The sequence below is a fragment of the Pogona vitticeps genome, chromosome 2 (assembly GCF_051106095.1).
Source record: "Pogona vitticeps strain Pit_001003342236 chromosome 2, PviZW2.1, whole genome shotgun sequence".
NCBI lineage: Eukaryota > Metazoa > Chordata > Lepidosauria > Squamata > Agamidae > Pogona > Pogona vitticeps.
The window spans coordinates 23,232,130-23,244,962 of NC_135784.1; the positions used below are offsets into that span (position 1 = coordinate 23,232,130).

At 44.0% G+C, this 12,833-nt stretch overlaps 1 protein-coding gene across 1 annotated transcript in view; it reads left to right on the top strand.

Annotated features, from left to right (window-relative positions):
* The window catches only part of TNXB (tenascin XB), a 139,380-nt gene that overhangs the window by 92,004 nt on the left and 34,543 nt on the right, over window positions 1-12,833 (top strand). The window contains exons 27-32 of the mRNA XM_078386829.1: window positions 2,531-2,873; window positions 3,630-4,030; window positions 6,306-6,648; window positions 7,616-8,163; window positions 9,877-10,209; window positions 11,870-12,235. Coding sequence (XP_078242955.1) covers window positions 2,531-2,873; window positions 3,630-4,030; window positions 6,306-6,648; window positions 7,616-8,163; window positions 9,877-10,209; window positions 11,870-12,235 — 2,334 coding nt within the window. The remainder of the gene's footprint in view (window positions 1-2,530; window positions 2,874-3,629; window positions 4,031-6,305; window positions 6,649-7,615; window positions 8,164-9,876; window positions 10,210-11,869; window positions 12,236-12,833) is intronic.

Consider the following 12,833-nt stretch of genomic DNA (forward strand, 5'->3'; position numbering starts at 1 on the left):
CCATTTCTTTTTTGCCTGTTCAATGGGGCTGCCGCTATGAGAAATGTTACGGATGACTGGAAATCAGTGGCATCTACATTTGCATATAAGTTGGCCATAGGCAGCGTTTGGCAACAATGTGGTATCTTGAACCCATGTTACTTTTGTACAAACAGAAACGCAAGTAAACCAATTCTACTGATGGCTGTAAAATGTTTTGGAAAGAACATGGTGTTGAACGAACGACCTTACTTGGTATGGGGCCTCAGAAATCCCCAGTGGATCTTGGCTGTTCCTCAACTAAAAAAAAAAGTCAGAGTCACACCATAGATATAGATCTTTTCCTTGTCGGCAGCTGCCCACTGGAATACTCTTGTGTATTTCAAGAGACAGATACCTGGATGGGCACTAAAAGATATTTGAAAACGTGTTTGTTTACACGGATCTTACCTAGCTGGTGTTGATTTGTATTCATCTACATTCCTACCTGTTGTTTCAGTGTGTTCTAAAATTATTTTTATAGATGATTTTTATTCTATTGCATATCCATTGTAATAGATGTCACTGAGAGCATTTATTATATCCAGTGGCATGCAAGTACTGTACATAAATAATAAAATCAGTCCCCCACAGTTGGACCCGAGAAATAACGTACAAGTTGTGTTCAAAATTATTCAACCCCCAATGCTGTAAAGGGGTTTAGGGACTATAGTGTACATTTGGAATTGTATTCAGAATGAAATCCTACAAGGACGTTTTAAAGAACCAAATGCAACTAAAATAACATCAATTGTTTATGTAATACAGTAGTAAATGTTTCTTTTGTGGTTTCTTCATTGCCACAATTATTCAACCCCTTAGAGACTACCACTCTGAAGAAGAGAGGTTCATTCAGGTGTTTTCGATCAGGTATTGAAAACACCTGTGGATGTCACCAAGCACCAATCAAGCATAATAAGCACCAATTAGGCAGCTTTAAAATGACTGTGATACTCAGCTCCTTCTAGACATTTACTGGTGTGGTTACAAGCATGGTGAAGTCAAGAGAATGGTCCAGGAAGACAAGAGAAGAGGTGATTTGTCTTCACAGGAAGGGCAATGGCTATAAGAAGATTGCAAAGAAGTTAAACATACCAAGAGACACCATAGGAAGCATCATTCGCAAATTCAAGGCAAAGGGCACTGTTGAAATGCTACCTGGTCGTGGAAGAAAGAAGATGCTGACTTCGACTGCTGTGCGCTACCTAAAGCGTAGAGTGGTGAAAAGTCCCCGTGTGACTGCTGAGGAACTGAAAAAAGATTTGTCAGATGTGGGTATAGAAGTTTCAGCTCAGACAATAAGGCGCACACTGCGTAATGAAGGTCTCCATGCCAGAACCCCCAGGCGCACCCCCTTGCTGTCTCCCAAGAATAAGAAGAGTCGACTGCAGTATGCCAAAAGTCATGTGGGCAAACCACAAAAGTTGTGGGATAGTGTTCTGTGGACTGATGAAACAAAATTAGAACTGTTTGGGCCCATGGATCAACGCAATGTTTGGAGGAGGAAGAACAAGGCTTATGACGAAAAGAACACCTTGCCTACTGTGAAGCATGGCGGAGGGTCAATAATGCTTTGGGGCTGTTTTGCTTCTGCAGGTACAGGGAAGCTTCAGCGTGTACAAGGTACCATGAATTCTCTTCAGTACCAGGAGATATTGGATGAAAATGTGATGCAGTCCGTCACACACCTGAGGCTTGGGAGACGTTGGACCTTTCAACAGGACAATGATCCCAAGCATACCTCCAAGTCCACTAGAGCATGGTTGCAGAGGAAAGGCTGGAACATTTTGGAGTGGCCATCGCAGTCACCAGACTTAAATCCGATTGAGAACCTCTGGTGGGACTTAAAGAAAGCAGTTGCAGTGCGCAAGCCTAAGAATTTGACTGAACTGGAGGCTTTTGCCCATGAAGAATGGGCGAAGATACCCGTAGATCGCTGCAAGACACTTGTGTCAAGCTATGCTTCACGTTTAAAAGCTGTTATAACTGTAAAAGGATGTTGTACTAAGTACTAAGATTGAATGTCACTTGGGGGTTGAATAAAAACTAATAATGATGTGAGCACAGAAAAGACATTTGTGGTTATTTCATTATAAACTTAAGGTTATATTTCTCTGACCTACAAGTGCCTCTTTCATGTAAATGTAAGCAAGATGACTGAATGATCAAAATCAATGTCAAAATGGCCAAAACATTCAATTTCAGTGGGGGTTGAATAATTTTGAACACAACTGTAGTTGCGAGATTCTGCTGGCACAAAGGTTTTACTTAGTCCTGAAAGACAGTCCTACGTGTTGTTTAAATCTGGATGTCACAAAGGAATTGATACCTTTGGCTGGTTGTCTGGCTGTATTCTCATTCATTCCCAGCTTCTCTTTGTGATCTTCCTGCAGGTTGCTTTCCTCCTCCTCTTCCTTGTGCTAGCTGCTTCGTTAGAAGAGAAGGAGGCAGAGGTCCACTGTGACAATGTCCAGCCTGGATTTTTCACTCACGATCTTTGTTTTAACTCTAGCCTCAACAGGTGAGGAGAAACAGCAAGATGTACGAGAAGAGGCAGAGAACGAGGGTCCTGCCGGCACCGAGCCCCGCTTGGGGCAACTTTCGGTCTCCGAAGTCACCAGCGACGCCGCCCGTCTCTCTTGGACGGTCCCCGCGGGAAGCTTTGATTCTTTCTCAGTCCAGTACAAGGATGCCAAGGGAAGACCCCAGGAGCTGCCTGTCGGAGGGGACGCCCGGGAGGTCCTGGTCCCCAACCTGGCCCCCTCTCACAAATACAAATTCAATCTCTTTGGCATCTCTGGGCAACGGCGTTTGGGACCCATCTCTGCCAATGCGGTCACGACAGGTCAGCCGATGTGCTTGCTTTCAGAAGGAGGGGGCAGACTGTTGTTCAATTCAGCTTTCCCACTTTGTCAGATTTTAGGTCAACATCTCTTTTTTGAAATTCCCTGGAAAGACCATCATTTGCCTCTTTTTTCCCTAGCTTCTTCATCTGCCCATTTCTTTTTTTCTGTTAGATGGAGCCTAGTTGCGAGATTCTGCCAGCACAAAGGTTTTACAGTGGGGTCTCAACTTATGAACTTAATCCGTATTGGAAGGCAGTTCTCAGGTCGAAAAGTTCTTAAGTCGAATCTACATTTCCCATAGAAATGCATTGAAAACCATTTAATATGTATCTGCTCTTTTCGTCCATAGAAACTAATGGGAAGCTGCTATTCCGCCTTCTGCCACTAGAGGGGGATAATTATTTTCTTTTTTCCTTTTAACCTAAGATGACTTAGCTTTTAAAAAAGGGGGGGGGGGGAAGAGTTCGTAACTCGAATCTAAGCTCGTAAGTCGAGTCCATATATTCCTATGAGAGCGGTTCGTAAGTCGAAACGTTCGTATGTCGAGCCGTTCGTAAGTCGAGACCCCACTGTACTTAGTCCTGAAAGACAGCCCTACATGTTGTCTAAATCTGGATGTCACAAAGGAATTGATACCTTTGGCAGGCTGTCTGTGTGCATGGAAGGTCTGGCTGTATTCTCATACATTCCCAGTTTCTCTTTCTGATCTTCTTGAGGGATGCTTTCCTCCTCTTCCTTGTGCTAAGTGCCTTGTTAGAAGAGAAGGAGACAGAGGTCCACTGTGAGAATGTCCAGCCTGGATTTTTCACTCACGATCTTTGTTTTAACTCTAGCATTAACAGGTGAGGAGAAACAGCAAGATGTACGAGAAGAGGCGGAGAATGAGGGTCCTGCTGGCATTGAGCCCCGCTTGGGGGACCTTTCGGTCTCCGAAGTCACCAGCGACGCTGCCCGTCTCTCTTGGACGGTCCCCGCGGGAAGCTTTGATTCTTTCTCAGTCCAGTACAAGGATGCCGAGGGAAGACCCCAGGCCCTGCCTGTCAGAGGGGATGCCCGGGAGATCTTGATCCCCAACCTGGCCTCCTCTCACAAATACAAGTTCAACCTCTTTGGCATCTCTGGGCAACGGCGTTTGGGACCCGTCTCTGCCAACGCGGTCACGACAGGTCAGCCGATGCTCTTGCTTTTAGAAGAAGGGGGCAGGGCCACTGAGTTCACTTTCCTATTGTTTAACTCAGCTTTCCCACTTTATTAGATTTTAGGTCAACGTCTCATTTTTAAATTCCCTGGTAAGACCATCATCTGCCTCTTTTTTCCCTAGCGTCTTCCTCTGCCCATTTCTTTTTTTCCTGTCAGGTGGAGCTGTGGTTTGTGAGAAATATGACCCACTGGCTTCTACATTTGCATATAAGTTGATTTTGCCCATGCTTGGTCTTAGGCGGAGAGCTTGGAACCAAGGTGTAAGACTGAACACATCAATCTTAGTATTGTTAATTTGGTTTTAACAGGAATACCAGCAAACCAATGCAGCTGATCTTCTGAAAATTGTTTTGTAAGGAACATGATTTGCAAAATGTTTTTTTTAAAAAAAATTTGTACAATACTCCTGTAATAGCATGTATCCCTAAATAAGGCTAAAATGTGGAAAAATGAGAAGCAGATCAAAATGGGAGTTGAAGCAGCTAATTCAAAATGCAAACGAACGATACTAACAAAGCAAGTAAAACAGAATCAAGACATGAAGTTAGTAACGTTACCATTTTAAAAGCTTTCACAAATGGAAAGACCTTTCCTTGGCAATTCCGGAGTATAGTCATGTAGTAATTGAGGCCTTCCTCTCCAGTACTTCAGAAAGCGAAATGTCCACAGAAAGATCTCAGAGGAATAGATCTGAGGTTTGGGTAAAGTTATACAAGTCTAGACGGTCCTTCAGATGGCCAGGTTCTAAGCCAAGGTGCACTTGGTTAAAGCAGCACTTTGGAATATTTGTTTATTTGTTTGATAAAAATATTTTTCCTCCTCCTTTCTCCCTAAAAAGGACCGAAGGCAGCTTATATAATCAAAAGACAATGCAGTGGACCCTTGACTTACAGACGGCTCCACTTACAGACTTTTCGAGTTATAGACTTCTCTGGCCGCAAAATTTAGGTTCGACTTGCAGCCGGAGAATCGACCTACAGACCAGAAAAAAAACAAAATGGAACAAAAACGGACGGTTATGGATTAATCGGTTTTCGATGCATTGTAGGTCAATGTAACCTCGACCTACAGACTTTTCGACCTGCAACCACTGTTCTAATATGGATTAATTCCGTAAGTCGAGGGTCCACTGTATTTAAAGCAAAAAAACCACAAAAAAACAAGAAACAAAAAACCCAGTAAATCTAGAAAGACTAAAAAGGATCAAACATATACCACACCAAAAAAAGAGGATAGGCAGAAACAGTCAGGCAGATAGCTTGCTGGGCTTTAAATGCTCTTTGATAACATATTTGTTTACACAGGGCTTCCCTAGCAAGCCATGATTTATTATCCTCTATTTTTGTACCAGTTGTTTGAGTTTGTTTTTAAATTATTTTTATAGAGAAGTTCTATTTCTTTTTCTCTCACTCACTGAGGGAGTAGAACTGGCAAAAACACTCAAATATCTTACCTACTTTGAAAGCCCTCGTAACTTGTTCTGGCTTGACAGCACAGAACACACAAATACATACAAATATGTTAAAAATAATCAAACAAATACCACAAAAATGGCACAAAAACGCATTCAAAACTGCAAAACGCCATTTCAAAACCCTTGTCAGACAGCCAATCACTAACTAAAAGCTTCCCTGAAGTGAATGGCCTCTGCCTACTTGTGGAAGGACAGCAAAGATGGTGCCAGGCTGGCTTTCAGTGGGAGGGAGTTCCAGAGTCTCAGGGAGCAGCCACAGAGAAAAAAACCCTTCCTTCTCCCCATCAAGTGTAGCTGTGAGCGTGGTGGAACTGAGGAAAAAAGACCTCCCCTGATGAGCTTAACATTCGGGGAGGCCCATAAAGGGAGATGCAGCCTTTGAGACATCTTGGACCGATATCCACTTTAATGTGCATCTCTGAAAGGTTTTATTATTATCAAGTAGCCTATAGGTACTATACATAAATAATAAAACTACCCCCCCCAAAGTTGGACTCAAAAATATTCTATTTGTTAGATTCTGCCTGCACTGAAATTTCTACAAAGGAATTGATACCTTTGGCAGGTTGTCTGTTTACGTGGAAGCTCTTAACGTACTGTAATGCTCTCCGTTCCCAGCTTCTCTCTCTGTTTTTCCTGCAGGTTGCTTTCCTCTTTCCTCCTTGTGCTAGCTGCTTCGTTAGAAGACATAGAGGCAGAGGTCCACTGTGAGAATGTCCAACCTGGATTTTTCACTCATTCACTCACCCTCTTTGTTTTAACTCTAGCATCAACAGGTGAGGAGAAACAGCAAGATGTACGAGAAGAGGTGGAGAACGAGGGTCCTGCTGGAACCGAGCCCCTCTTGGGGCAGCTTTCAGTCTCCGAAGTCACCAGCGACGCTGCCCGTCTCTCTTGGACGGTCCCTGCGGGAAGCTTTGATTCTTTCTCAGTCCAGTACAAGGATGCCGAAGGAAGACCCCAGGCGCTGCCTGTCGGAGGGGACGCCCGGGAGGTCCTGATCCCCAGTCTTTCCCCTTCTCACAAATACAGATTCAGTCTCTATGGCATCTCCGGAAAACAGCGTTTGGGACCCATCTCTGCCAATGCGGTCACGACAGGTCAGCCAATGTGCTTGCTTTCAGAAGAAGAGGGCAGGGCCACTGAGTTCACTTCTCAACTGTTTAACTCAGCTTTCCCACTTTGTCAGATTTTAGGTCAACGGCTCTTTTTTGAAATTCTCTGGAAAGACCATCATCTGCCTCTTTTCTCCCTAGCTTCTACATCCGCCCATTTCTTTTTTTCCGTCAGACGGAGCTGTGGTTGTGAGAAAACTGACCGACAGAAAGTCAATGGCATCTACATTTGCACCTTCTGGGACATTGTGGCACTGCGGGTTAAACCGCTGAAGCCTCTGTGCTGCAAGTCAGAAGACCTGCAGTCATAAGATCGAATCCACGCAACGGAGTGAGCCACTGTCGCTTGTCCTAGCTTCCCCCAACCTAGTGGTTCGAAAGCATGCAAAATGCAAAAATGCAAGTAGATAAATAGGTACCACCTTGGTGGGAAGGGAAACGGCATTCTGTGTCTAGTCACGCTGGCCACATGACCACGGAGGTTTATCTGCGGACAAATGCTGTCTCTCTATGGGTTGGAAACAAAGATGAGCACCGCCACCTAGAGTCGGACACGACTGGACATATTGTCAAGGGGAACCTTTACCTTTTACCTGGTTTTGTCTGTGCTTTGGTGTTAGGCAGAGCTTGGCACCAAGGTGTAAGACTGAACACATTAATCTTAGTATTGTTAATTTGGTTTTAAAAAAAGGCCTCCCCTGATGAGCTTAACACTCGGGGAGGCCCATAAAGGGAGATGCAGCCCTTGAGATATCTTGGATCCATATCCACTTTAATGTGCATCACTGAAAGGTTTTATTATTATCAAGCAGCCTATAGGTAATTTGTATAAATAATAAAACTAGCCCCCCCCCAAGTTGGACTCAAAAAATATTCGATTAGCCAGATTCTGCCTGCTCTGAAATTTCTACATCGTCATCAAAGGCAGCCTTACGTGTCATCTAAATCTGGATGTCACAAAGGAATGGATGCCTTTGGCAAGCTGCCTGTGTTCATGGAAGCTCTCAACGTAATGCTCTCCGTTTCCAGCTTCCCTCTCTGTTTTTCCTGCAGGTTGCTTTCCTCCTCCTCCTTGTTCTAGCTGCTTCGTTAGAAGACATAGAGGCAGAGGTCCACTGTGAGAATGTCCAGCCTGGATTTCTCACTCATTCACTCACAATCTTTGTTTTAACTCTAGCCTCAACTGGTGAGGAGAAACAGCAAGATGTACGAGAAGAGGCGGAGAACGAGGGTCCTGCCGGCACCGAGCCCCGCTTGGGGCAGCTTTCTGTCTCCGAAGTCACCAGCGACGCCGCCCGTCTCTCTTGGACGGTCCCCGCGGGAAGCTTTGATTCTTTCTCAGTCCAGTACAAGGATGCCAAGGGAAGACCCCAGGCGCTGCCTGTCGGAGGGGACGCCCGGGAGGTCCTGGTCTCCAACCTGGCCCCCTCCCACAAATACAAGTTCAATCTCTTTGGCATCTCTGGGCAACGGCGTTTGGGACCCGTCTCTGCCAATGCGGTCACGACAGGTCAGCCGATGTGCTTGCTTTCAGAAGGAGGGGGCAGACTGTTGTTCAATTCAGCTTTCCCACATTGTCAGATTTTAGGTCAACATTCCCTGGAAAGACCACCATCTGCCTCTTTTTTCCCTAGCTTCTTCCTCTGCCCATTTCTTTTTTTCTGTCAGCTGGAGCTGTGGTTCAATACTCCTGTATTGTATCCCTAAATAGGGCTAAAATGTGGAAAAATGAGAAGCAGATCAAAATGGGAGTCGAAGCAGCTAATTCAAACTGCAAATGAACAATACTAACAAAGCAAATAAAACAGAACCAAGACATGAAGTTAGTAACATTACCATTTTAAAAGCTTTCACAAAAGGAAAGACCTTTCCTTGGCAATCCGGAGTACTGTAATGTAGTAATCAAGGCCTTCCTCTCCAGTACTTCAGAAAGTGAAATGTCCACAGAAAGATCTCAGAGGAAGATCTGAGATTTGTGTAAAGTTATGCAGGTCTAGACATCTTCAGATGTCCAGGTTCTAAGCCAAGGTGCACTTGCAGCACTTTGGAATATTTGTTTATTTGTTTGTTAAAAATATTTTTACTTCTCCTTTCTCCCTAAAAAGGACCCAAGGCAGCTTATATAATTAAAAGACAATATTTAAAGCAAGAAACCAGTAAGTATAGAGAGACTAAAAAGGATCAAACACATACCATACTAAAAAAAGGATAGGCAGAAACAGTCAGGCAGATAGCTTGCTGGGCTTTAAATGCTCTTTGATAACATGTTTGTTTACACAGAGCTTCCCTATCAAGCCATGATTTATTATCCTCTATTTTTGTACCAATTGTTTGAGTTTGTTTTAAAATTATTTTTATAGAGGATTTTTATTCTTTCTTTTTTCTCTCTCTGACTGGGGGAGTGGAACTGGGAAAACCACTCCTTAAATATCTTACCTACTTTGAAAGCCCTTGTAACTTGGTTCTGGCTTGACAGCACAGAACACACAAATACATACAAATATGTTAACAAGAATCAAACAAATACCACAAAAATGGCAAAAAGAAACACATTCAAAGCTGCAAAACGCCATTTCAAAAACCCTTGTCAGACAGCCAGTCACTAACTAAAAGCTTCCCTGAAGTGAATGGCCTTTGCCTGCTTGTGGAAGGACAGCAAAGATGGGGCCAGGCTGGCTTCCAGTGGGAGGGAGTTCCAGAGTCTCTGGGAGTAGCCACAGAGGAAAGAAAACCTTCCTTGTCCCCATTAAGTGTAGTTGTGAGAGTGCGGGAACTGAGGAAAAAAGGCCTCCCCTGATGAGCTTAACACTCGGGGAGGCCCATAAAGGGAAAGGCAGCCCTTGAGACATCTTGGACCCATATCCACTTTAATGTGCATCTCTGAAAGGTTTTATTATTATCAAGCAGCCTATAGGTACTATATATAAATAATAAAACTACCCCCCCCCCAAGTTGGACTCAAAATAATATTCTATTTGTTAGATTCTGCCTGCACTGAAATGTCTACAAAGGAATTGATACGTTTGGCAGGTTGTCTGTTTACGTGGAAGCTCTTAACGTACTGTAATGCTCTCCGTCCCCAGCTTCTCTCTCTGTTTTTCCTGCAGGTTGCTTTCCTCCTCCTCCTTGTGCTAGCTGCTTCGTTAGAAGACAAGGAGGCAGAGGTCCACTGTGAGAATGTCCAACCTGGATTTTTCACTCACCCTCTTTGCTTTAACTCTAGCATCAACAGGTGAAGAGAAACAGCAAGATGTACGAGAAGAGGAGGAGGACGAGGGTCCTGCCAGCACAGAGCCCCGCTTGGGGCAGCTTTCTGTCTCCGAAGTCACCAGCGATGCTGCCCGTCTCTCTTGGACGGTCCCCGCGGGAAGCTTTGATTCTTTCTCAGTACAGTACAAGGATGCTGAGGGAAGACCCCAGGCGCTGCCTGTCGGAGGGGACGCCCGGGAGGTCCTGATCCCCAGTCTTTCCCCTTCTCACAAATACAGATTCAATCTCTATGGCATCTCCGGAAAACAGCGTTTGGGACCCATCTCTGCCAACGCGGTCACGACAGGTCAGCCGATGTGCTTGCTTTCGGAAGGAGGGGGCAGGGCCACTGAGTTCACTTCTCAACTGTTCAACTCACTTTTGCTACTTTATTAGATATTAGGTCAACGTCTGGTTTTTCAAAATCTTTGCAAAGGTCACCATCTGCCTTTTATATCCTAGCTTCTTCCTCTGCCCATTTCTTTTTTTTTTCCTGTCAGATGAAGCTGTGGTTTGTGAGAAGCCTAACTGACTGAAAATTGGGGGTATCCACCTTTGACTAAGCTGGCCTAAGGCAGAGTTTTGAAACAACGTCTTACATTGAACACATTGATCTTAATGCTATCGTGTAGACAGGAAGACAAGCAAACCGATATAGACGATAATCTAAAAAATATTTGAAAGGAACATCGTTTGCAAAACATTATTTTAATTTTTTTGAAAAATGCCCCTGCAATTAGCACTTACTCCTAAATGGCGGGGTGGGGGGGAAAGTGGGAAAATTAGAAACAAATCAAAATGAGAGTCAGGCCAGCTAATTCAAACTGCAAGAAAACAGTACCAAAAAAACCTAGAAATGCTACAGTACTACATATTTAGAAAGGATTCACAATTTTCCCTGGCACCTGAAGTGTAGTAAAGAAGGATAGTAATAAAGGCCTTCTCTGGCATATCAGAAAGTGTCTAGATAAAAATCTCAGAGGAAGAGATCTGAGATTTGGATAAAGTTATGCGGGACTAGATGGTCCATCGGATGGCCAGATTCTAAGCCAAGATGCAGTTGGTTAAAATACCACTTTGGATTAAGCTAGGCAACAGGCAGGTGGACAGTGAAAGAACTCGCTCAGCAAGTCATGTTTAAGGTTATGTTGGTGACATACAAATCACTATAAGTTCCTTGGGACTATGAGGGCAATGGAATCAATTATCTTGAGAGGTGCTGAATGCTCCAACTGGTTCTTTGAGTGTGTTTCAAACTTATTTTTCTAGAGGATTTTTATTGTATCACATACCCATTTTAATGTGTACCATTTAGGAGTTATATTAAAACAAGCAGAATGTAGGTACCCTGATTCCCCGAAAATAAGACCTAACCTGAAAATAAGCCCTAATATGATTTTTCAGGATGCTCGTAATATAAGCCCTTCCCCCCAAATAAGCCCCAGTTCAAGGCTGCTACCCTTGTGCAGCAGCCGGAAGATGACATGACTGTATGTGAATGCATGTAGATTGTTGTCTGTGAGAAAAACAAAACCTCCCCTGAAAATAAGCCCTAATATATTTTTGGAGCAAAAATTAATATAAAACTCTGCCTTATTTTCGGGGAAACACAGTATTATGGATATGTAATAAAATCAGTCCCCTGCAGTTGGACCAAAAAAAATAATAACTTAGCTGCATAATTCTGCCCACACTAAAGTTTCTACATAGCAATCAAAGGCAGGCCGACGTGTTGCCTAAATCTGGATGTCACAAAGGAATTGATCCCTTTGGCAGGCTGTCTGTGTGCATGGAAGGTCTGGCTGTATTCTTATTCATTCCTAGCTTCGCTTTCTGATCTTCCTGCAGGTTGCTTTCCTCCTCCTCCTCCTCGTGCTAGTTGCTTCATTAGAAGACAAGGAGGCAGAGGTCCACTGTGACAATGTCCAGCCTGGATTTTTCACTCATGATCTTTGTTTTAACTCTAGCCTCAACAGGTGAGGAGAAACAGCAAGATGTACGAGAAGAGGCGGAGAACGAGGGTCCTGCCGGCACCGAGCCCCGCTTGGGGCAGCTTTCGGTCTCCGAAGTCACCAGCGACGCTGCCCGTCTCTCTTGGACGGTCCCCGCGGGAAGCTTTGATTCTTTCTCAGTCCAGTACAAGGATGCCAAGGGAAGACCCCTGACGCTGCCTGTCGGAGGGGACGCCCGGGAGGTCCTGATCCCCAGTCTTTCCCCTTCTCACAAATATAGGTTCAATCTCTATGGCATCTCCGGAAAACAGCGTTTGGGACCCGTCTCTGCCAATGCGGTCACGACAGGTCAGCGAACAGAAGCATCAGAGAAAGAGGAGGGTGGGATGTAAACACTGATATTACTCTTAAACCTCTTAACTCAGACTTTCTCTTTTATTAGGTTCAGAATAGAAACACAGAATTCCTGAAACTTCCTAGAAGGGCTATCGCCTTTTTCCTTTTATTCCTTCTTTGCATGTGACCATTTCTTATCCTGACAGTAGGGGTGAGCACATGACACACTTCCATGGGGATGTAGAAAAGATCCCTGACTGACAAAGAATCCATTCACTAAATGCGTAGTTCGGTTTCTTCTGATTTTCAGCTTTTCTTTAAGAATGACAAGTTTCTAAATTGTACGTGCCTGGAAAATAATACTTAAAGAGCACCTAGATAATGCATCTGGTAATGATTTCTAGAATCTGAATTAGAGTGGTCTTATAGGCCGGATGGGCGGGGTATAAATCAAATAAATAAATAAATTAAATAAATTATGTGTATAAGCACCTGCTAAGTAGGGAATTAGCTTCTGTTCAAGAAAACCCTGCGGCCCTTATCTGAACAGGCACCCTTCATGGTGTACAAGACCATACCATGGGGTTCTGGTTTGCTCCTGTAGCAAAAAGAGAGAAAAATCCTACACACTACAGCTTAAAAG